Raw genomic sequence first — 25,451 nt, forward strand, 5'->3', positions numbered from 1 at the left:
TTTCACCTTAACCCTCTAATACCCAATAGACTGGCCCTTAAACAAAAAAGTTGTAAAATTCAACGGGGCACCCTCTAGATATGTGCCTTAGGGTAAGAAAAAAGCTCTCTCAAAATTTCAACTCATTTGGTTGCTCCCCCAGCTGGCGCATTCAATTCAAAATTTGTATGGAATATTCGTCTCAAATATATTGAAAATTGACCCTATGTCACTGTTTCGTCTCGTACACTAGTTAATCGCGTTCAATTGAGCCCAGAATGACAAATTCACTAGTTGATACGCTAATGAACATAGTTGCCGAAGGTTGTATCTGGATTTAAGCTCATTTTCATTAAGCTTTCAGTTGTTGAAAGTTAGGCTTAGATCAGCACTCCCGTACAATCACACATGTGCATGCACCTTGTGCCGCAGCTCGCCCAGCCACCCAGCTAAGTTGAAGGAATACTATGCAATATTGCAAATCTACTTCAGATAGTTAAAACAGCAATCATATCAATTTTAATCATCATACAACCTTCTACAATATTGTTTGCTATAGTATCAAGTAGTGTTTTTGAAATTCTGGGTTCAATTGAACGCGATCAACAACTTTCCTGACTCAAACAGGAGATGATGTGCTGTTTCCTATATGTTGGAGCTGAAAATCCCATATTAACTTCAATTCAATTGCGCCAGCTCATGGAACGACCAAATGAGCTGAAACTTTCAGGAAGTTTTCCTCTAACCCTAAAGAATAATCCTGGTGCGTGCCCCGTGGAATTATACAACTTTATTTTTCTCCCATACTAGGGTGGACCAGTCTAATACCCAACCCCGCCTTTAGACGGGGTACACTTTGGAATTTTGTGTATTTTTTCGAAGCACGGAAATCAAAATGATTTTATTTTTGTCTTATACTTTGACTCATAACATATAAGAAAAGTTTTTTATGACTTTTGAAACTTTTTTGTATTTTTAGAAATTGTTTGAAAAATTGCATTTTTATATAACCTACAAATGCCTGGGCTTCATTTAACGTGTAATATAAAAAATCGTACCTTTCATATTTTTCTACGATTAACCTATCACAAACGAAGAGCCTGGTGGTATTAAAATCATTTCAAACCTGTTTTTCCGTTAGTTACACGGAAGATAAAATACGCTCAAAAAAAATAATTAAAAATTTAATATTTTTCAAAATACCGTAACAATTAAAATTTTTATTATTGCCAAAAATCCACAACTAGAAAAGGCTTCAAGAAAAAATGAAAAAAGCTAGGGATGTTCAAAAATAAAAATTATAAAAATCAAAAACCAAAATTTAAAAATTTGCGAATAAAAATAAATAAATGCCCAAAACGTGTTTAGAACGATTTTAGATAACGAAAAATAATACTTAAATCAAAAATAAAAATTTGGGTATTAGAGGGTTAAGGATGCCATTCAACAGCTCAAGAACAAAAAGGCCGCTGGCAAGGATGGTATCGGAGCAGAACTCATCAAGATGAGCCCGAACAGGTTGGCCGCTTGTGTGCATCGGCTGATAGTCGAAATCTGGGAAACAAAACAGCTACCGGAGAAGTGGAAGCTAGGCGTTATATGTCCTATCTACAAAATGGGCAACAAACTGGAGTGTGAAAATTATCGTGCAATCACTATCCTAAATGCCGCCTACAAAGTGCTATCCCGGATTCTCTTCCGTCGTCTTTCACCTATAGCAAACGAGTTAGTGGGAAGTTATCATGCAGGTTTCATCCACTTCTGCTCAACAACGGACCAGATCTTTTCCGTGTGGCGAATCCTCCAGAAATGTCGTGTGTACCAGGTCCCTACGCACCATCTGTTCATCGATTTCAAGGCGGCATACGATAGTATTCACCGTGTAGAGCTATGGAAGATCATGAACGAGAACAACTTTCCCGGGAAGCTCACAAGATTGATTAGGGCAACGATGGACGGTGTAAAAAACTGCGTGAAGATCTCGGGCGAACACTCCAGTTCGTTCGAGTCTCGGCGGGGACTACGACAGGGCGATGGACCTTCGTTCATGTTGTTCAATATTGCGCTTGAAGGTGTCATGCGGAGAGCCGGACTTAACAGTCGAGTCGCGATTTTCACAAATTCCGGTCAATTTGTTTGCTTCGCGGACAACATGGACATTATTGGGCGAAAATTTGAAACGGTGGCAGATTTGTTCACCCGCCTTAAACGCGAAGCAACACGAGTCGGGCTAATGGCGAATGCGTCGAAAACAACGTCGAAAATGCTGGTAGGCGGAACTGAGCGCAACAGAGCCCGGCTAGGAAGCAGTGTCACGATAGACGGGGATACCTTCGTGGTGGTGGACGAGTTCGTTTACCTCGGATCCTAACAACAATGTTAGTCGGGAAATATGAAGGCGCATCATCAGCGGAAGTCGTGCCTACTATGGGCTCCAGAAGATACTGCGGTCAAGAAAGATCCACCCCCGCACCAAATGCACGATGTACAAAACGCTCATAAGACCGGTAGTCCTCTACGGGCATGAGACGTGGACTATGCTCGAGGAGGACTTGCAAGCTCTTGGAGTTTTCGAACGCCGAGTGCTAAGGACGATCTTCGGCGGCGTGTGGCGGCGAAGCTCGCCCAACTCTACTGCGAAGCCAGTATCGTGAAGGTAGCTAAAGCTGGGAGGATACGCTGGGCAGGGCATGTTGCAAGAATGCCGGACAACAATCCTGTAAAGATGGTGTTCGCTACGAATCCGTTCGGAACAAGAAGGCGTGGGGCGCTGCGAGCTAGGTGAGTTGACCAGGTGCACCAGGACCTGGAGAGCGTGGGTTTTATCAAACTAGAATCAAACCTCTTAAGAATTTGTGACATCACTCTGCAATATAAAACAAAAACTTTTTTTATGAAAATAACATTTATTTTCAAAGTCACTCAACACTGAAAAATCAGGAAAAATGTCACGTTCACATGCATTGCCGTTTATAAATAATAAATAGCATTTCTCGTATTATCACAACCAAAATTGGTACTCATTACATCCCTTTCCGGTCTGCAGAGTCTATAAAACACTTCTACCCTACTCCTTTACATGTTCGATACACAGCATACAAAATACATGAATAAAAAATACTTCCGATATTCGATTCCGTCAATTTCCTGCTCACTCGCTCTACTTTTAAAAACTATCTAACAATATCATGCTATTCAGATCCCTGTTGGAATGTCGTCGTTCTCGATTAAAATTTACCTAACTAATCGTCGTACCCTAATGAAGCTGATGATGGAATGGATCCGGTTTGTCATGAAATCCCTTTTAACAATGAATTTACTATTCACTATACTTCAGAAACCCTTCTCAGTGAGCAATTAATATCATAGAATTCTACTTACGGGCTACTTTTACAGGCTGCACAACTTTTACAACTACCTTTAAGGGTACGATGAAGACAAATATACTTCCCTATTTGATAGGTTATTTCTGCTGCCTGCCACATGTATAGTGTACTACTTGACTTAAAACTACGCGACGGTCCGTTAAGAATGTTTAAAAATTATTAAAATATCAATCGTTACTTTCGTTAGACGGCAAGATTCACTTCTCGTAAGGCACTCTCGTGGTCATCGGTTTTTGGCGGGTACTGTTTCGGTATCAGTTAGCGTTTCTCAGTTTGGCAAATCTGGATTATTTTGTCGGGTTTGCTGCAGTTTAGATTTCCTGCAGCGACAGCATCGATCCGTTGTGTGTTTTCTGTTCCTCCAGGATTTTTGTCAACGTACGGAACACATTGTCCGGCAGATGGTCCAACAGCATTCGGGGCATCACTTTCAGCTCAGTGAAGTCCTCGGCTGTTGCCCAGCGCATTTCGAATGTCGGTCCGCCGGTGTTAGTTTTCCTGAAAAATTACGATTACGATATAATGGCTCTATTGATACACGTACAACGTTTATAATAGCAACTACACATGTAAAATAGTTATTCATGCAATTTGAAGTGCTCAAATGCTTGATAACATTTAGGTAAAATAGCTTGAGCTCCAACTTTCACGTAGTACCAAAACTTCAAAGGTACAAATATCATGATGCAAATTAGAAACAGTATTGCGAAATTTTGTATTAAGGGATGTAGTGCATCCTTGTGAATCTAGTTATTAGTTATGAATCATAGAAAATTTTGAATGATCGTTCATAATATTCAGAGACACTTACTTTTCCAACTCAGTTTTCTTCCGCCGTACAATATGTAAGATTCTTCCTCCTGTGTACAAACGAGTTTTGGCGAAGCGTCGCTTGGAGATTTCGCTCGACAGCAATCCACCTTCCTGTAAAAAGACGATATTTCAATTAAAACGTTCAAAACTACGACCAAAATTGTGGGCGTCAGTCGTTTAGGCGTATTGTGCCACGAAGTGTGGGTTCGTTTCCCGCTCCACTCGGTGGAGACTTTTCGTCAAACGAAAAATTCATCACTGGGCTACTGGGTGTTTCGTGTTGTCCGTTGCCTAATGTCAGTGATCGTTCAGTCTGTGCAGCCTTGGGCTAAAGACGGTAAAATTGTCTTTATAAAATTAACGGCAAAAATACATACTGCAGTGGCCACTGTCTGGATGGGCCGCTCGCCCAGCAGCGGACTTTGACCGGCAGCTTTCTTGGTGATTTCCGTTACGTCGTGCCACGTGGTTTCCAAATCGCGCGACGGTACGCCAAACAAGGCGTACCCGAAGCCGTTCAACATGATGCGCCACTGCAAATTGTCGAGAAAAGAGAGAAAAAGCGGTAAGTTGTGAGAGCTTTATCGTTTGCAACCTTGTGAGATATGTGGTTTGTATGCAAGCTTTAGGGAGCAAGTTAAGTGCAAATTTACTTGATTGATTTGCGTAAAAGTGAAGAGAAGTCACGTACAGATAATTTGTAACATGTAATTACGATGCTCATTTCTTTCGATAAAAATTAGCAAAAATTTGGATTCAAATCCTTCCCAGATAACACAGCGATCAAATTATATGTCTCGCGTAGATTCGGGAAGGCTGTATTTGATGTTGTTTTTTCCCCATTTGCTTCCGCTTCGGCTATTCAAATGAAAAAAATCACGGAAAAACATGAAAATTTGATTCTTTTTTAATGTTTTCAGAAGCAAAACCAAAATGAAAGCGAATCCCGCATTCCAAGCGTTTCTCCTCTATGCGCATTTCACTCATTCGGTTTGTTTACTACCGTTTCCACAAAACTGTGTTCAGCCCCCTTTGCATATAATCTGTGCTGCACGAAGAGAGGCCGATCTTGTGCGCTCGGCACTCATTTTTGAGTTTAGCAAGTTTAGCGTGTACTGTAGCAGGTCGCCAAAGTTATATAAAACACTGGTTTAATTGATGTTTACAAGAATTTTAAAGTATGGTTTATCATTTTTGTAGTGATCTTATCTACCAGGCATGCAAAATAAGGCTTCATCTTTCGTTTAAGATATAATTTGGTTTGAATGACACAAATGGTGATATACATTATTTTTCGAAACCATAAAAAATAACCTTCAAACATCTTATATCTTATAAAATTTTGTTAATAAGTACTGTTCAATTTGTGATGCTCCGAATCGTTGTTGGCAAGCGGGAGCCCCACGAAGAACCTTTCATTCCATTCTGACGTTACTGTAGGAGTAAGGAGTCGAAGTTGTGCCATTCCTACTAGATCGTTTGATGTCCGATCCGATGCTACATTTTCGGAGTTCATTCAATAGGCTTTTGATTGTCAGCCATCATAACAGGGTTGGAAGACAAGATCTATGACAATGTTCTTTCAGTACCACACACAATTCAACATGAACTGCGAAATCTGTGGCAAATAAAAAAACATAAATAGCCATACAAACTGGCAAACTTGCATGCAAGTTGACTTAAATCGTTAAATTCTGCATTCTCAAAAGCCAATATCTCAAGAACTAGACGTGCTATGATATTTTTGAGAACGACAACAAATTTAATAAGGTACCGTGGGGTAAGTGGATACAGCAAAATCAAAAGTTAAATTCATTGTTATGTACAGCTAACGTGAATAATGTAACTCAAACTTTTTTCTGTGGATAACAAATAAGGGGCAATTATACTTCAAATCGTCATTTATTTCGAATTTTCTGATTGTCATGTATTGAGTATGAGAGATGATCCACTTGCCCCACCATGGTGGGGTAAGTGGATCACCATTAAACAAAAATCTGTTCTCGAAACAAATGTAGTGTGATTATGTTTGATAAGAATGATATTACCCTCGTTATAGTTATAAGTGCTAGAAATGTTACATTTTAATACTTTAAAATTAAAAAGTACCTTTATTTAATCAAAATATAATAAAAAGTATGTATGTATTAGTTCATACTAATTTGAACGAAAAAAACAAAATTGTAACTAGAAAAAATTGGAGAAAATTCATCTATTTATACGCATAAGTTATACAGAAGTATTGTAGGATTATTCCTAACGATATTTTCGAAAAACACTCTTGATTTAAAAATATTAGTTACATTTACTTTTAAATAACAAACTGAAACCCTTCTATTTTATTTATGAATATATGTTTATCATCTGTCTAGAGCAAATAAGGTACGATACTATGCTTTTGATTGGAAAAATAGTATATTTTGCTCATTTATAACACAGCATAGATAAACAACGAAAAGTTTCGTGTGAATTTTGAAATTATTATTTTTTTATATATTTTTTTATACCCGGAAGGTTAAAAAAAACTTTTAAGTGGATTAATTCAAATTTTCTATGGTCAATTTGACAAATTCAAGCTGGGAATGGAACAAAATAAAGGAAAACAACATTTGCGAATATTAAAGCTTTTTAAAATTCTCGTAAGCAGTCTGCCAATAAAGCATAAGCATAAGCATAAGCATAGATGACCGTACAATTCGTAGTTGCTACTCCGTGATTGACCAGAATAATCAAAATTGTACAGGGAACCAACAGGTGCAGCTTGGGAGTAGCTTACATCTTCAATGTACAATTTCGAGAACTCCAATGGTAGTAATGTCAATAACGGCGCCGGCCACGTCCTTACGGTCATAGGGGAAGGAAAGGAATGAAAGTGTGACATCAATTGCTACTAGAGACCGAGATCACCTCTGCATCTCCATGGTTTTCACAGGAAGGAGGATTGTTAGTGGGAGGGTTAAAAAGCTACATAATCAGGATTCACCTTGGTTAGTGATGCGATTAATGTAGCCTCAATTTGAAAAAAGTTATCTATCTGTCGTCGACAATTTTATTGTCGAACTATTCAAAGGTTATTTTTTGGTTATTGCGACCAATATATAAAATAATATGCTCGTGTAGCTCAGAATTTTTAAAACAGAGATAAGGCCTTATGCCGACACTTACAGTAACGAACCATCCATAGTTTGTTTAGTGATTAAATAAATGAAGCAATGCCATGATACAAATTTATGTTATCACAAGCATGAAACGAACTGAAATGCGGAATAATAAAAAGGTTTTGCCAAGGGATTTGCAAACAATACAACTAACTTCTTCAAATGCTATAGAGTAGAATGATAAAAGGAAAGTTCTCACCGAATGTCAGAGCATGTCTTCATGGGAAGTTCGTCCATTGTAGCGGCCGGAGCTACTCCTTATCAGCTAGCGAAGTGTAAAAGAAACCCAACTCGAATCCTACTCTTCTTTATCTTGCGAAGACTTCGATTTCACAAATCTTGACCGATGAGAAACACTTTTTCTTTTCTCAGTTTCAGTTTCTTCAGATTGGAATGGTTGTTTTTTTTTCCCTGCAGATTTACGGCAAAGACGTTTCACTATCTTTACAAAATTTTTAAATGACAACAATAAATGCTTGTTTAACAAAACCAGAAAACCAAGTCACTTTTAAATGGCACAATCGTCAGCCAAATCTCAGCCAAAACGCTAAAATTATAGAGTCTCTCGTAAGCAGTCTGCCAATAAATGATAATTATTCTTGATCCACTTACCCCACCCCATTAAAAAGTAGGGGTAAGTGTACCATGTCCAATATATTTGTATTTATTTATTAAAATGACATATTTTTCATTGTGATTCATTAAATAAGAACTAAAATGCTCACAATGTGTCGAAAAAAATAATAGAATTCGATTTTAGACAGAGATACAATGGATTTTTGATTGATGGAAAACAATTTTCAAATTAATTACTTTTTGCAGCTAACAAGTTTGCTTGTGTTAGTGTACGTGTAGTACCAGTTTTGCAATAGTATCAGTGTGGGCGTAAGAATATAACCTAAAACGAAGCAATGTTGCGAAAACATTCAACATATTCAAGTATTTATGCTTTATATTGACAAATGATCCACTTACCCCACTGATACACTTCCCCCACTGTACCTTAATCCTAAATTAACGGCGAACTTTTATGGGAGGTATTCCATTTCTCTTATGAACCTCGGTAAAAAGATAATCTGAATGCACATTGTTCCACTTACTGATCGCGATACGCTCGATTCACAGCGCATGGAAGCATGGTACAGGTAGGACTCGATTATCCGGAGTATCGTTTTTTTTTTCACTCTGGATAATCGAATCCTCCGGATAACCGAATCACTAAAAGAAAAATTAAAATCTGCCATAAAGAGCTTCAATATTATCTTTTTTCTTTGTTTTATTTATGTGAAGCAATGACGTAGGCAGAAATTATTTCTAGGAACATTAGGGGTCTTGAGAAGAAAACATTGTTTTTGCCCAGCAAACATAAAAAATCCCTTTTTCAAACCAACTTTTCCTACCTACGTCCAAAACTGCAAAACCATTCATATTGTATATTGCAGTACTAAATTATCTCAAATTTATGTATAAAAACTGAAAAACAAGATTATCAAAGAAAACATACTCCGGATAATCGAATGTAAAATTCCAGATAATCGAATTCCGGATAATCGAGCCGCCGGATAATAGAGTCTCCGGATAATCGAGTCCGTACTGTAGTCGAAAACTGTCAAGACAACACTTATGAAAAATAATTCAGAACGTAAATTACTTACAACTAGTAAACTGATTCGAAAAAGTAGTGATTAGAAATCAAGTGTAATGTGAATTAATAGCTTTTTGTGTTTATTTCAACTTCCATGGTGCTTTCTTTGCTTCAAGTTTTCGTTTTTACTACCACTGAAAAAAAAAACATTAAACATTTTTCAAGGATTCTTTTTCTTTTTTCTTTCAAGAAAAAAATACTCCCAGAATGCTTCAAAAATCCTTCCAAGATGCTTTAAAAATCCTTTCGGGATGCTTTGAAAATCCTTCCACAAGACTTCACAAAGAATCCCTGTTTAAGTGTTCTGGAAAGATTCTCTCAGTATTCTGGAAGGATTTTAGAAATATTCTGCAGGGATTCTCAAAATAGACCAACCTCTATGGATATTCCAAGCAACCTGCAAGGGTTCTAGAAGCATTCCTCAGATATTCTTGCAGAGTCCCTTCGCGATTCTTGCGGAGTCCCTCTGGGATTTTTGCCAAATGCCTTCATTGAAATCTTTCAGGATGCCTCCAGAATCCTTCCAAGATGCTCTCACAATTAAAAAACTTTATTTTAAGGGTCCTTCCAGATGGCTTCGAGGTAACCTTCAGATACCTGCTTGGATATGCTTAGCGAACTCTAGAAGGATGCTTCCAGATACATTACCAAACGCTTGCAGAATCCTTATTACCTGCTTCCATGATTCTTAAAAAGTTTTTCCAGAATCATCAACATACTCTGAGTAGCCAGTAGGCTGGCTTCAAATAGGGGACGTTAGACACAAGGAAGGACGCGTCAAGTAATAATGTTTCATATGGTATGCCTTCTTCAACATCTAATCCAATTTCTCTTACGGTACTTATCCATCTAGTATTCATTGCTTTCTTCTCCATGCTGCATCTTACTTCGCGCAAAATATACCGATATGCCGGTAAACAAATTCAAAATATAATTATCACGGTCCAGTGTCCATCCCGGGACATCCCGGAACAAAAAATCCCGGGATTTAACAAATTTTGGGATTTCTCGTTTCCCGGGATTTTAATTCTGACATCCCGGGAATCCCGGGATTTCCAAAATAAACATATAATTTGATGAAAACCACAAAATTTCAATGAAAAACAATGACAATTTTCCTCACTATCAACCTTATTTGATAAAGTAGAAAAGCATAATGGAAAAGAGAATAAACGAGTACTTATTTTCAAGAAAAGATCAGTTTACCAAGTAAGAAATACATATTTTTATTTGTCTTTGCAAAGTTTTAATTTTAATTTTCATCATCAGCCGTTGTATAAGCCTATACTGAGGTAACAAATTTGAAAGTACTGCCACAAATCACAAGTCAGTGCCATCTGTAAAAAGAAGGCATTGAGATAATTGACTGAGAAGTTATCAATCTCGTTTTCTATACAATTATTGTAAATTTCGCACCTTATCGAACGCGACGATTAGTAATCATCGCCGGTAAAACCGTCGTCGCCAGCCCACCAGCCGCTGGAAATTTGACGTTTCACCAGACTTACCAACATAACGGTGAATCTTCTTGTTCTTTCTGGCGTTACGTCCCCACTGGGACAGAGCATGCTTCTCAGCTTAGTGTTCTTATGAGCACTTCCACAGTTATTAACTGAGAGCTTACTATGCCAATGACCATTTTTGCATGCGTATATCGTGTGGCAGGTACGATGGTACTTTATGCCCTGGGAAGTCGAGAAAATTTCCAACCCGAAAATATCCTCGACCGATGGGATTCGAACCCACGACCCTCAGCTTGGTCTTGCTGAATTGCTGCGCGTTCACCGCTACGGCTATCTGGGCCCCATAACGGTGAATCACCTCCTTTGATTTGTTTACTGGCGACGATGTTGTCGATCTGTTTGAAAGTTGGCGGCGCGTTTTGTTGGCCATGAAACAGAAGACAATATTCAAAAAAAAATTTAGGAGATTGGAACATTTTTCGATCTCAATGCAACTTTCATAATTTGCTTTTCACTTCATTACCATCCCAAGCAAAATATAAAGATGACCAAATAACGATTCATTTTTGTGTTAGACGATGCGAAAATCTTCAGAGGGACTGATCTGCGTTTACTGTTCATTATGGGACAATTCGACTTGGTGTTTTTCCACCACGTGTGATTTCTCGTTATTGCAGCTGAAAGATCATTAGAAGATATAATGGAAACTGATATCAACTCAATTTTGACCAAAATGCAGATGGGACTGACTTGCGATTCATCTACATTACCTTCAATGATCTTTATTCGTAGATGAAAAAAACCGAATTTAGTACTATACCATTTAATTCCACTAGAGTTTGTATCCTTTGACAGATACGCGTATTTCGACCTCAACTGTAACGCCGTCTTCAGTGTCGTGTACTAGACTCGACTTCCCGTCGACTCGACTTCAAGTCGAGTCTAGTACACGACACTGAAGACGACCTTACAGTTATGTTATGGAGAATTTGAAAAAAAAAATACATAGCAAACCCGTAATAAGTTAATCTAAGTTTTGATTTTTGTTAGGTTACTTCATCAGAATAAGAAAGTATTATCTGAAATTTGATTAACAATTGTAATTAACATATTATTTATTTATTTATTTTATTTATTACATTATCGGTTTATTTTATTGAAAACTTTTGTATTGTTAAATGTGTACTTCCAAATCAACCGAAATGCTAGTTTTATTGAAAATTTGATTTATCCCGGGATTTCCCGGGACGAGCATAGATTGTTTTCCGGGAACGAGCAATTCCGGGACGAGCAAAATGGCTAACTCTATTGTTAACTATATGTCTATCATCTAACTAAAAATTAGTCATGATAGGAAGTACGACAGGCAGTCGTACAACTTCCGAAAAAATATTTCTATTGTGGTTTGTTTTAATTTGAAGCACTATGGAAATATTTTTCCATTTTTATGTTTTAAATACATATTCTCTCGGTATGTTCTTCAAATTTTCGGGTATTTCCCATATTTTTCCAGGTCATTTGTACTGTACAGTCTTTGGTAAAAAATACAGTATATTGGAATTAAATTTGCGTTGAAAGAACTTCATACAATAAGGTTTGATGATGGTTATAAAACATAGCAAACTCTAGCTAATATGTTAACTCCACTTACCTTCGGCAGCTTACACGCCCGAATCGTCTCGATGACGCTGGTCCGCAAATTTTCGATCGAATCCACACCCAGCCGCATAACGAAATCATCTCCGACTCCGATAGTAAAAGCATAGCTCTCCGTATACCGCGCAGCTTCCCGACTGAGCAAACCTGCCGGAGTGGCAAAAGCGTACACTCGCAAATCCGGGAAACGACTCCTCAGTTTCGCTGCCAACAGAATGGAAACACCAGCTCCCAGGCTGTGCCCCGTCAGGACCAAGGTGTACTCCGGGTAGGTGTTGAAGATCCGCTCCAGCATGTTACCCTCTCGAAGTCGCTTCAGCAAGCAATCCACGCCGGCCACCATACCTCGATGGGCGGATGAATCCGGAGGCATCCCTGGCGCATCGAAACGCTCCGCATTGGCTACCAGATCCGTGAAGACGTCACGCATCGATAGACTTCCTCGGATGGATATGACGATACTCTTGGTACTGTGATCTGCCAGAACGCAGAATGGTAACTGTATGGGAGAGGGGGAAAACATGTTATCAGTTAAAGAACGCGCTCAATTAGGAGAAGAATTTCTAATTAAGTTTGAATGAGTTTTGTCTACCTATAAGAGCAAGCTGCTCTGCTGTCGGATGATAGTTATTAAGATGATGCGAGTGGCGGGAATCATTCTCGTTTCTTATACAATATTCTGTTACAGTTATAGTAAGTATGATATTGGTTGTGGAATTCAATCATCTGAAAACCTGTCTTATGTTTTAGATTATGCTGTAGCTTCGCTGAACCACAAAGAATCTTCAACAACCTTGAAATTAGATCCTTCGAACAAGGCACCAGTTTTCCACCACAGTACTTGCACTTGTAATACGGAAGCACAATTTGTTGTAACTAACGACACGCGAGGTGAAACTCCCTCGATCCCTCTGAACATCTGCCACTGCCGGACTTGCATCGGTCAGGACTCGGACGATCTTGCAAACCCAAATCTTCTCTGCGTAGACAACGTTATGACGGAGGACGAATACCGATCACTGCTGGCACAAACCAAGCCATCGGAGCCACCACGCCACACAAACCGGAAGAAACGCTCCCCGTACACGTGGGAAGAACTTCTGGAGAAGATCTCGTTCATGGGAAGCCACGACAGCACGTACAACAAGCGGACCCAGGGCTACTTCCACTACAACTATGCCAACAGCAGTGCAGGTACAGGTCATACTACGACTACCCAATCCAGTAATCCCCTTCCCCCGATTACAACTACTACTTCTGCTTCTGTTCTCATTCCAATCCCTACCACCTCTGGCGGAACGACTGCGGGAACCACGGATACGACAACAGCTCCACCAATAGGCGCGGGTCAGAATGGCGGGTAGTTTCAATTCTAAGGCTGATAATAACATTGTGTGTCGCTGAAAATGGTGAAGGCTTAATAAAATACGAGTTGATCATTCTTCGAGCTGTTTAGTGGAAAACCTATAAGTAAGGTAAAAAGGTTTGACTCGCCCCCCTTAAGGAAAAACTGCTCTATCGCAGTAGCAAATGTCTCCATTCTAAAGTGTTTTATGCCAAGGTGTTCCTTATTTAGTTGGTCATGCTCTGCACGCAACTTTCTCTTTCCAGGTTGCTTCAAAAAAGTGTACAAGATGTACGGTCCCAATGTTTACGTTACAGAAAAAAACCCGGGCAATATGCTTCTCCCATAGACAAAAGTTGTTCAACGTTATAGAAATGTTTCCAAGAAGAATTCACCACTTGCCAAGCCTAAAGGGGTCCATTAGCAGTCGTCTTCCGGTAAAAGTTTTTGTCAATAGTAAAGAATGGGCTCCATTTACGGCGAGGCTTGCTTATCGGACGCATAATTTTACGTCAAAACCCTGATTTCCGATATTTTAATAATTTCTGTTGATTGTTTATACTTCTTAATGAACATATATGCGCAACATGAATTTTTCGTGGATATTTAAGATATGTGATCATTTTTACGTGTAAAAGTAGCCTCAATCCCGTGAAAATAAAAAAGGGCGTATTTCCCTGTTGGGGCGTATCACACCGAGTTACCCTTAATGAAAACCAAATTTAGTACTATACCATTGAAACCCACTAGAGTTTGTATCCTTTGACAGATACGCGTATTTCGCGTGTCTAGTACGCTACACTGAAGATGGCCTTACAGTTGAGGTCGAAATACGCGTATCTGTCAAAGGATACAAACTCTAGTGGAATTAAATGATATAGGTAGTACTAAATTCGGTTTTCATTAACTTAAATACGACTTATTGACAGAGCTTTTATAAAAAGAAACTTGACTAGCTACACCATACGTTTTCGTCTCTCCACGCGTAGGATGATTGATCCTTTGAATGCGTCACGTGTACGCCTGCTCCGCACACATATGTAATTTGGAAAGATTCTGGATCAATCAAACTAAATAAACTAGTCAACTCTCAAATGATTAAAATAGTACAGGATGATTATTATTTCCAGTCAATAAAGTAAATGGTAATGAGATGTTAGTGTGAATTTCAATTTTCACTGTGCATCCTGTTTTGTACATCTATAATGTTTGTCTTGAAAAAGAATAGATTGATTTTTTCTTCATTTACATTTATTTAGTCACATGCTTAGTTCTAGGGACGCTACAGCTAGCACACATGTTTTCCACAGATATGCATTTTAATCGAACGCAGCTCAAAGAGTTTTTCGATTGAAACAGCATGCTAGACACTAAAAATGGAAAACTGACGTGAAGCAAATATGCCTCGTTTTGTTAAAATATATGGTTCTGGATAACGTACATGTCAACTGTCCTTTGAAACAAGGCATATGACTGTAAATTAATGTGAAAAATGTAATATGTTATCTATAGATAGTCAAGACTAATATTACAGATACTTAGAACTAAATAAACACTAGAAATTAAAAATTCATAAAATCATCGATTTTCTATGAACATTTTACTGACAGAACATAGGAATCACCCTGTAAAATTTTGGAAGTGTTGCAACATTACTTCCCGCATCCATGGATGGATCATGAAGTGGTCCAAGATTACAATTAGGACGATATATAGAAGTTTGTGGTCTTCAAGGCAGCTCCGAAACATGTGCATGATGTTGATTGATGTTCTCTGAATATTTGTTGAAGGCCTGGTTTAGATAGGGAAAGTGAAATGAACAACTTAGTTGAAAGCAGTTGAGTTGATCGTGTAAACGCTACCGTTCAACTCAGTTGAATTGAAAGAATATTTCAACTTTTTTGTTCAATTTGACGGGATTCAATCCACTAGCTCAATCTAAACACGTCGTTAAACTGAGTTAAATTCAAGTCAATTGACAAATAAATGGAATTCAATTCATTTGCTTGGAAACCATTCCGGATTGAACAATCTAAACTTGTGATTCAAGTGAGATGTGTTCAAGTAAGCGTTCAACCAGTTTTCATTGTCCAAACAATTGAAAAGCTTACAACTCAAATACATTAAACTACATTGCTCGTTTCGCTTTCCTTATGTCAACCCAACGTAAGGAATGTATGGAGTTACGCTGATTTTTCTCCCCGAGCAAAGCTCAACAATCAAAAGCAATTTTAAAACATATTTTGTTTTCAGCATCAAGATGATATCATAATTTGATATTAACCTTCCAAGTCCCGGGGCGAACCTTTTATTTTCAATCGACTGATGCTTAGAAACAAATAAGTTTATTTGAATGCGGTTTTGACTACGATTTTCCTGGGAGTAGGGTTTTGAAACCGGAAGTTCACATCTGGACATGATTTCCAACCGGATATAAGTGTACCCTAGTCACATTTTTTAGATCTTTATCAACGAAACCAATATTAAGCAATAGGTTTTAGCCATTTTTAGACTTTAAGTAACGGATCAGTGCAAGAATACATCATTTGGTTTATTTGTTTCTGCATGTGGCGAAATCCGAAACCTGGATCCAGAAGTACTCTTTGGATGAAAGCCGAGGCCAAAAAACATATGTATATTTGAACCGATGTAACATATTCTGCTACATGAACTTCATAAATTGATCTCAGAAACGCAGAGCAAGACATCATCTCTAAATAGAGTCAAATTTACCAGATGACTACAGACTGACAGATGTCCTGTGAACTAGGAGACAAACATGAATGAAGCTTAAAACTAGGCATGCGACTGCTCAAACTTAGTGAAATACCCTAAGCATTGATGTAGCAACATGCTTCTTGCATGTGTTGATATTTCGGACAATGACCGGATTCTGAGGGCACTTCCGGTGAATCAGGAATAAAACATAAATAATAGGTAAATCTAGACATGCGACTGCCCAAGCCATGATGTCAAAATCGTTATCGGTTAGCCAGAAGGAGAAACTCAGACCGATTATAGGAAAGTTCAGTGCTCATCAGCTTACGAACAAAAAAAACGGCCTTAGACTGATTGATTTCGCCGCCTCCACGAACATGGTCATACGTAGTGCCTATTTCCAGTACAGTCTCCCGTATCGGTAAACTTGGAAATCACCCCAACAGACTGAATCGCAAATCGACCACGTTTTGATTGATGGAAGACACTTCTCGGACATTATCGACGTCAGAACCTATCGCGGCGCAAACATCGATTCGGACCACTACCTTGTGACGGTTAAAGTGCGCCAACGACTCTACGTTGTGAACAACATTCGGTACCGACGCCCGCAAAGGTACAATCTGGAACGACTCAAGTTACCCGCAGTTGCAACTGATTACGCGCAAAGCCTTGAAGCAGCGTTGCCGGAAGAGGGAGAGCTCACCAAAGCCCCTCTTGAGGACTGCTGGAGTATTGTCAGAGCAGCCATTAACAATGCAGCGGAAGGTGCCATTGGGTTCGTGGAAGGAAATCGACGGAACGGTTGGTTCGACGAGGAGTGTCAGACGGTTTTGGACGAGAAGAATGCAGCGCGAGCGATGATGCTGCAGCAAGGCACCCGTCAAAACGTGGAACGACACAAACAGAAGCGAAGACAGCAAACCCATCTATTTCGGGATAAAAAAAAACGCCGCCTGGAAGAGTTGGAGTGCAAAGAGATGGAGCAGCTGTATCGTTCTCAAGAAACATGTAAGTTCTACAAGAAACTCAATGCATCCCGCAAAGACTTTGTGCCGCGAGCTGAAATGTGCCGGGATAAGGATGGAGGTATCTTGACGGACGAACGTGGGGTGATTGAAAGGTGGAAGCAGCACTACGACGAACACCTAAACGGCGCAGAGGAAGAAGATCAAGACAGCAGGAGGAATAGCTTCATCAGTACGGCGGATGAGGGAGACGTGCCAACTCCCACAACAGGTGAAGTTAAGGATGCTATCAAACAGCTCAAGAACAACAAAGCAGCTGGAAAGGATGGTATTGGAGCGGAATTTATTTAAACGAGCCTGGACAGGTTGGCCACTTGTCTGTCCCAGGATCTGGGATACAGAACAGCTACCGGAGGAGTGGAAGGAGGGAGTAATGTGAGAACTATCGAGCGATCACCATTCTTAACGCAGCCTTTAAAGTGCTTTCTCAGATCATCTTCCGCCGTCTATCGCCACTGGCAAGCAGATTTGTGGGAAGTTATCAAGCCGGTTTTGTGGACGGGCGATCGACGACAGACCAAATGTTTATGTTGCGGCAGATCCTCCTAAAGTGTCGCGAATATCAAGTCCCTACGCACCACCTATTCATCGATTTCAAAGCGGCCTATGATACCATCGACCGCGAAGAGCTATGGAAGATTATAAACGAAAATGGTTTTCCCGGGAAACTGACTAGACTGATCAAGACAACGATGGATAGTGTACAGTGCTGTGTGAAGATATCGGGCGCATTATCGGACCCGTTTAAAACACGCAAAGGACTTCGACAAGACGATGGTCTATCCAGCCTCCTGTTCAATGTTGCGCTACAAGGTGTTATGAAACGGGCGGGCTTCAACATGCGAGGCACGATCTTCAATAAATCCAGCCAGTTCATCTGCTTTGCTGACGACGTGGACGTTGTCGGAAGAACGCTCCAGGTGGTTGCTGAACATTATAGCAGGCTGAAACGTAAAGCAGATCGTGTTGGATTGAAAGTAAATACGTCGAAGACGAAATATCTGCTGGCTGGAGGAACCGAGCGCGATGGAGCTCGCATTGGCAGACGCGTGACGATCGACGGGGATGAGTTCGAGGTGGTGGACAAATTTGTCTCGAATCATTGATACTGTCGGATAACAACTGAAGCAGGGAAATTCGAAGACGTATCATTGCCGAAAGTCGTGCTTGCTACGAATTCCTGAAGACCTTGCGGTCTGGTAAACTTCACTTCCGTACTAAGTGTACCATGTACAAGACGCTGATAAGACCGGTAGTCCTCTACGGGCATGAGATGTGGACAATGCTCGAAAAGGACCTGCGAGCGCTAGGAGTTTTTGAACGACGTGTGCTTAGGACGATCTTCGGCGGAGTATGTGAGAACGGCGTATGGAGGAGAAGAATGAACCACGAGCTTGCGCAACAGTACGGTGAACCCAGTATCCAGTATGGCCAAAGCTGGAAGGGTACGATGGGCGGGACACGTTGTGAGAATGCCGGACAAAAATCCCGCAAAAATGGTGTTCACTTCAAATCTGGCCGGTACAAGACGAAGGGGAGCGCAACGATCTAGCTAGGTGGTTTGACCAAGTGGAGCAGGATCGTGGAAGTGTGGGGGGCGATCGAGAAATTGGAGGCTAGCAGCCATGGACCGAGTTATTTGGCGTAATATTATGGCGCAGGTCATATCTTGAAGAACGTCGAGCCAGCGAAAGTAAAGTAAGCGAACTGTGAAAATGAATATGTAGCGAGAAACAGGATGAATACTAATGATGACGACCAAGCTGTAGATCTAGCGACCATAGGAGAGGTTTAAGAGGCTATCAGCGAGCCGAAGAACTGTAAGAGTGCTGGGAAGAACGAGCACGGAAGTGAGCAGCTCTACCAAGAGATACACCGAGTACTTCTGAAGGTATGGAAGGACAAAGAAATGCCCACCGGCTGATTGGATTCCCTCATACATCCAATCTTCAAAAACGGGCACATACTGAAGTGTGCCAATGACATAGGAATTACCCTGCATAATTCGGCTTACAAAACACTAAGAAAAAAAAAATAAAAATACTATCACGCATCTTGTTTAACAACTGAGACCACTCGAGGAGTCCTTCGTCAGCGAATACCAAGCTGGTTTTCATGAGGACCGCTCTACAATGGACCAGATGTGCATCTTGCGAACGATTCTAGATAACTTCCGGGAGTATGATTTGCTGACTCACCATCTATTTATTGTACGATTAAGTGAAAAGAAATTAGTTGTGGCAGATAATGTCTGAACATGGTTATCTGGCGAAAGTTATTAGGCTGATACGTGCAACGCTGGATGGTTCGGAATCAAGTGTTCGGAATGCAGACGAGGTGTCAATCTCGTTTGTGATGTTGGACGGATTGAAGCAGAGAGACGCACTTTCGAATTTTGTTTTTAGAGAAACCTACACGTTAATGCTTCCAGCACCACACTAGACGACGTAGATTTACTATTCAACATTGCACTGGAGGGTGCCATAAGGAGATCTGGCGTGCAGAGAAACATGCATCACATGATTGCACATACTCCTTGGCTTTGCGGACGCTTTTGACCTCATTGGAATCACTCGTAGGTCAGTGGATGACGCCTTCGTGCCTCTGACGAGGAAGACAGCGAGCCTGCCCATTAATTCTACCAAAACAAATTACATGGTTGCATGTAGAGGTAGAGGTGCTGAGGTAGTGTTTTATGGGGTGTGTTTGAAATTGTCGAAGAATTTGTTTACCTTGGTCTTACTTAATATTCAGCAGGGAATCAGGTAGAGGTAGGCGAGTTCGAGGAAGACCTACGCTGTAACGAATACGCAGTGGAACAGGACCTGAACATTCGAAGCAACTCGAGAAGTATCACACAAGACCGACGAAGATGTAGCACTACAATACGCCCGGTAATGGCGTAACGCTACGCTGTAGCCATCAAGGTACAAGGTAGGTATCTCCCCTAAAAGAATTGAAAAGGGTAAATTGAGAATAATTTTTTTGTTTGCTTGAAAATGTTTTGTTCACATTTTTTTTCTCTTGACAATATTGATATAACGTTTCATTTCAGCTCAGTAAATCGATTGTGAAAAATTTTCTATCTACCTATCTTGTTAACTTTGTTACAACAATAAAGCTTTTAAAAGTGTTGTAGTGAAAATAATGATGCTCATTGTTGCTGAACATTGCAAGTTTTTAATTCCTGTATTTTGAAGGTTGTAATCAAATTTTAATGAAAAACTATAAATTCTACAATAACAATATAAAGCCATTTATTTCATCAAATACCTTGACGGCGTATTTTTTTTTTATTTGAGAAAGAGCACTTCAAAAATAACCTCAAAAATTCGAAATTCTCCTATAACGCACAAAATTTCGAAGTTATTGGCTTGTTGTCTCCAACAAAGTGGCAGGTTTCAACAAGATCTACAACATTTCCATACACAACCTAATTGAAAAATATTTAATATTTTCCCTCTTCCAGTCGTCTTATTCCTCCCGTTGGAGGCAGAAAAATTTCCCATCATGTTTAGATGTTTAGACAAATGTTCCGCATTTGAAGTCTTTAGCTTCTTGAAAAACATTCTCACTTGTTGGAAGTGATCCTGATAACCTTTATTTGCACCTGATAACAAGAATAGATAACATTATTCTCGGTTGACTCGATTTAAGTCGGGGTATTGATCGTATTTCCTTCGGGAACATCCGGTTCTTCGGATCAATTGAACCACATGACGAGCATGATGACATTTTGATTATCCAAGAATCACAAAAACTACAAGGCAAACTTACAACTGCAAGTCGATCTGAGTGAATGAATAGGTTTCCATTGTTCAATTCATTTGAAACACCAACATTTGTGATTAACACAACCGATTATTTTAGTTATTCAATAGACGTGTCCATGAAAGTGTTCACAAACGGCACAAAGTAGATAATCGTTGGTCAATAATTATAAAAAAATATTCCAGGCCTAATAAAAGTTCGCCATAAATGCTAAAAAACACGTATAGAATAAAAAGCAAATGCACAAAACTAAATTTTCGCTCGCGCCTTTGGAAATTTTTATAGTCATCATATATTTTAACAGTAACTAGACGGAAATTAATGCAATCTCGCACTGAAGCTAATGCAATGTCGCAACGAAAGAAATCACACCGTTTCCGGTTCACAGTTATACAAATTTGAAAATTGTGGTAAAAATCTGTTTAATATTTATTCGTTCATTTATGCATAATTTAATAAAGATATAATTTATAATTTTTATTATTATGAAACAGATGGCACTAAATTAGGTGAAATGTGTGAAATTAAAAAAAGCTTATAATAATGTCAATATAGGTTATAGTGTTGTTGATTGGTGTTTTATGAACTCGCTTTTGGGGTTAGGTCAATTGTTGTTCTGGTTGCCATTTTAAATGCTTACCAAGTTGATTAACTTTGAGCCCTAAGGAATATCCAAACCTTAGGATCAAAACATTCTAAACTTTTTGATGCTTTTGGCTGTGACTGCAAACCCAATTCACAAAACATTAGTCATGATCCCTAAATCCGTAAGGGTGATAACTTTACGAACTTCTTTCTAAACACACAAGTTCAAAATAACACTTCCCAATTAACATTTATACGAGTTTTTTTTATTTTAGTGAATTTTCCTATATTAGTTGGCTACATATGTGCCGTTGATACAGTAATCAAATGTAGTGTTGACATTCTTTCCCAAAACAAATATATACCCATTTTTGTCTGTTCTCAAAAGCAATGGAATCACTGTTCATTTTACCCTTCAATGCACAATGCGTAGTACACATAAAATACCTCACCCGCTAGAACGATATGCAACCGAACGGAAAACTAGTTTTAGTCCCCAACCGGAATAGCACCCATTTTCTTTATCAGCTCGAAAAAGTCACAAAAATTGAACCCAGCTGATTTATGTTTCCCACTCGAAGGCACTATAAATAGCATAGCACTTGGCAGAGTCACAGTTCACAGTCCACCAAGAAGACACCACCTGTTCAAATCCACCTTCCAACCAACCAACCAGTTCTAATCAACTAAGCTTGCAACGATGAGGAAAGCCACCATTACGCTGTTGGTGATTGTACTGTTCGCGGCCGTTGTGCGTTGCGACGAAGATTTGGAGCAAGTCTATGGGAAACTACAGGTCTATCCACCGAGTAGTGATCATATGAGTGGTACGGTTTGGAGGTTCCAGTAGTAGTGCGTAGATTTGGTGTGATATAAGAATTAAATTTCAGATGACCCCAGTGTTGGACTGTCGCCGGATGACGTCGAGGAGGGAACCTGGAGTGACTACATGAAGGGAAAGAATTCAAAGTTTCTGGGAGTGTCTCGAAGTGGAGAAGATTCCGCGGATGAATGAAACCAATGAACGCATTTCGCTAGAATAAGATTTGTGCACTGTTGTTTTTGCGATCAATAAAAAAGACTCACCTCAAATACGTGATTTTTGAATGACGCGTGTAGAACGTCTTCGCTGCGGATTCGTGATGTATACCGAACGCCGGAAACGTGGCATAGGCAACAGTTATCATCTATGATGATTTGTGGTTTTCGACTAAAAAAATATATGAGATTATCAATTTATCAACGAAAGTAAATGACGGTCTCGGTGGTCCGCAGACCGTTATTATAAAACCAAAATCTCCATTTAATCTGTGCTCACCAGTTCGTTTTCTACGGCTAAGATGCATGTTTTGAAAAAAAAAAAATATAAAAATACATAGGGCCCGTTTTGAAGTTATGGTATAAGTCTACAAATTTGAAGGAATTCAGAGATATTAAGGTGTTTATAAAACGAAGCCAAACTTTGAATTTTCAAGTGCACAAGACTGGAGAACCTGACAACAGTTCGTGTTGAAAACCAATAAAATTGCTTACTTGCTGGTGGTGACCAATGGGATAGATTTTCAACGAGGAGCGCTGTTTGGTTCTACAGTCTTGTGCTCTTGAAAATTTGAGGTGTGGCTTCGTTCTATAATCACCTTAAAACTAATAGTTTCAATACCTTTCGACTTGGAGGACTAGAATTATTCTAGTCCTCCATATCGAAAAATATTGAAAATAGTACCTAGCTATTTTAAAACAATTGATCATCCTGTGCAAAAATTTCAAATGTTTATTAGAAATATCACTGTTTTAAATCAAGGTGTTCAGAATTTGGTAAAAAACGATATCTGTAGCCTCTGTATAGAGGCGAATAAAAAGATCAGCAAAATTTAGAAAGACCCCCTTTTTCTGTGTAACCGTTAAGAACATTGTTTTAATTTTTACTAATTCTAATACCGTTAAACACGTTTCAATGTTGGCAATGACAAAATGCAACATGCCGCAAAAGTTTTACACAATTTGCTTTTTTTCATAGGCTCAAGTGTTGCAGGACATTATGGAGTCAATAGTATATTCTTATTATTCATAGAATATTTTTTGTTGCTCAATAATCTGAATAACTAGGTGAACTTGAACATTCACATTTAACATTTTCTTAACTTTACTCCAAACAATATTTTTGACATTTTCTTCCCAGTCTTTCCAATTGTGATCATTTGTGAATTGATCTCTGGCGCTGAGTTTACATAAAACAACCAAGCTCCGCAATCAAGTTGAGTGCATCTGAATTGAAAGCATTTCAATTGACTGATTTGCTTAGACTATGAAAACTGATTGAACGCTCACTTCAATACATCTCAGTTGAAACAAGAGTTCAGATTTTTCAATCCGGAATTGAACGAAGAAATTGAAAACGTTCAACTTTCTTTCAATTCATCTAAATGGTTCATAGGAGTTGAATAGTAGCGTTCAGACCGTTCAATTCAGTTGTCAATTCTTAGTTCAAAGGACTTGCTCCTTTCACTTTCCCAATGTAAGCCCCATGTCCCAATGTAAGCATGTCCCAATGTAAGCATTCGAACAGTACGAGCTGAATCAATGAAATTCTACTACAAACAGTCACCGAAAAATAAACTAGAAATCAGAATCCGAAAACTAGATTATGACTCATATCATGTTTTTGTAGCCAATAGCTTAAAATTACGAATCAAATGCCTAGATTCATAACTCGCGCATCCGTTTATGATCGACAAAATAAAAAAAATGCTAGAGATTCGAATCAATAACCTACCGATTGATATTTGTATTGAATAAATCGTGTGAAGCGCACCGCTTAGTAATGTCACTCTGGATGTTACGCTTCCGAGGAATCATGATTATGACTCCAGGGTCATGAGTTTTGGTCCTGATATCATGACCTAACCAATTAATGAATTTCATGACTTATAAATCATGATTTGGAAATCAGATTTTTTACATTACGAATTATGACAAATTTTGAAAATTTTCATACCTAAAGCGTTACGGAGGGTGCGTTACCCAATAAATGAACCAGGCCCGGATTTTGAAGAGGGGGGGGGTGTGTCAAACAAATTTTGTTTGTAGTCTATGGAGCTTGATTGGCCGCCCGAGGTTTTTACTCCAGTATCGCCAGATCAGCTGCACTTACACAAGGAACCAACCAGATGACTGCTTGGGATGTAAAGATATCATCAGTGTATAAGTGCAAGTGATCTTCTATTTTTAGGCAACAATTTAGGCCTGCCACGTCAGAATGCAGACCAATGAAGGGAAGGGGAAGGAGTTGATGATGCATTTAACTGGCTCCTACGGTAGACCTATATACCACTGCGTCTACGCCGGTTCATGCGGGAAGGGTGAAAGCGATGTAATTTATATGGCAGAGAGGCTTGCTGGTTTGGTTAACAGACTGCCTATGTATCAGGCGTAAGGAAAGGCGTGCTATAATGATGAAAGAATGGAAGCGTAGGGAAACGGTTTATTTCTGTCCGTCTCGGGTTCTAGCAAATGCTACGAACTGTGATATATCAACTGTGCTATATTAAAAGTGGTACTTAGAAGCAAGTGAAATATACAACTATAAAGTACGAAAAAAGGGACGGGCCTGCGATTGAACCCATTACCTTCTGCTTATGAAGAAGAAGCGGTAGCCATTGGATCACCAACCCCGTCCTTATCAAACAAATCTTGTTTGTAGTCTATTTAGTATTTATTTAGGGAATTCCGTACAAAAATTATTTTGCGAAGAGAAATTACGAGAAATTCAGTTATTTATGAAAAGCGACAAATATATGTAACGTTGGTCTTTTAGAATACCTCATTATTATACTAAAATCAATGCATTTGATTATTACGCAGCAAAAAGAGCGTAAGTATGATTTTTACTCCAGAGGCTACACAT

General features: G+C 39.2%; 1 protein-coding gene across 7 annotated transcripts in view; it reads right to left on the reverse strand.

The window, feature by feature from the left end:
- Nucleotides 1-2,925: 2,925 nt before the first annotated feature.
- The window catches only part of LOC5563690 (sn1-specific diacylglycerol lipase beta), a 111,846-nt gene continuing 89,320 nt past the window's right edge, over nt 2,926-25,451 (reverse strand). For all 7 annotated transcript variants that reach the window (XM_021853892.1, XM_021853891.1, XM_021853889.1 and 4 more), the window contains 5 exons: nt 22,634-22,757; nt 12,096-12,599; nt 4,556-4,711; nt 4,177-4,289; nt 2,926-3,863 (listed from right to left, as the gene is read on the reverse strand). In XM_021853892.1, the coding sequence (XP_021709584.1) occupies nt 3,677-3,863; nt 4,177-4,289; nt 4,556-4,711; nt 12,096-12,599; nt 22,634-22,757 (1,084 nt within the window). In that variant the 3' untranslated portion in view covers nt 2,926-3,676. The remainder of the gene's footprint in view (nt 3,864-4,176; nt 4,290-4,555; nt 4,712-12,095; nt 12,600-22,633; nt 22,758-25,451) is intronic.

Source organism: Aedes aegypti, chromosome 3 (assembly GCF_002204515.2).
Source record: "Aedes aegypti strain LVP_AGWG chromosome 3, AaegL5.0 Primary Assembly, whole genome shotgun sequence".
NCBI lineage: Eukaryota > Metazoa > Arthropoda > Insecta > Diptera > Culicidae > Aedes > Aedes aegypti.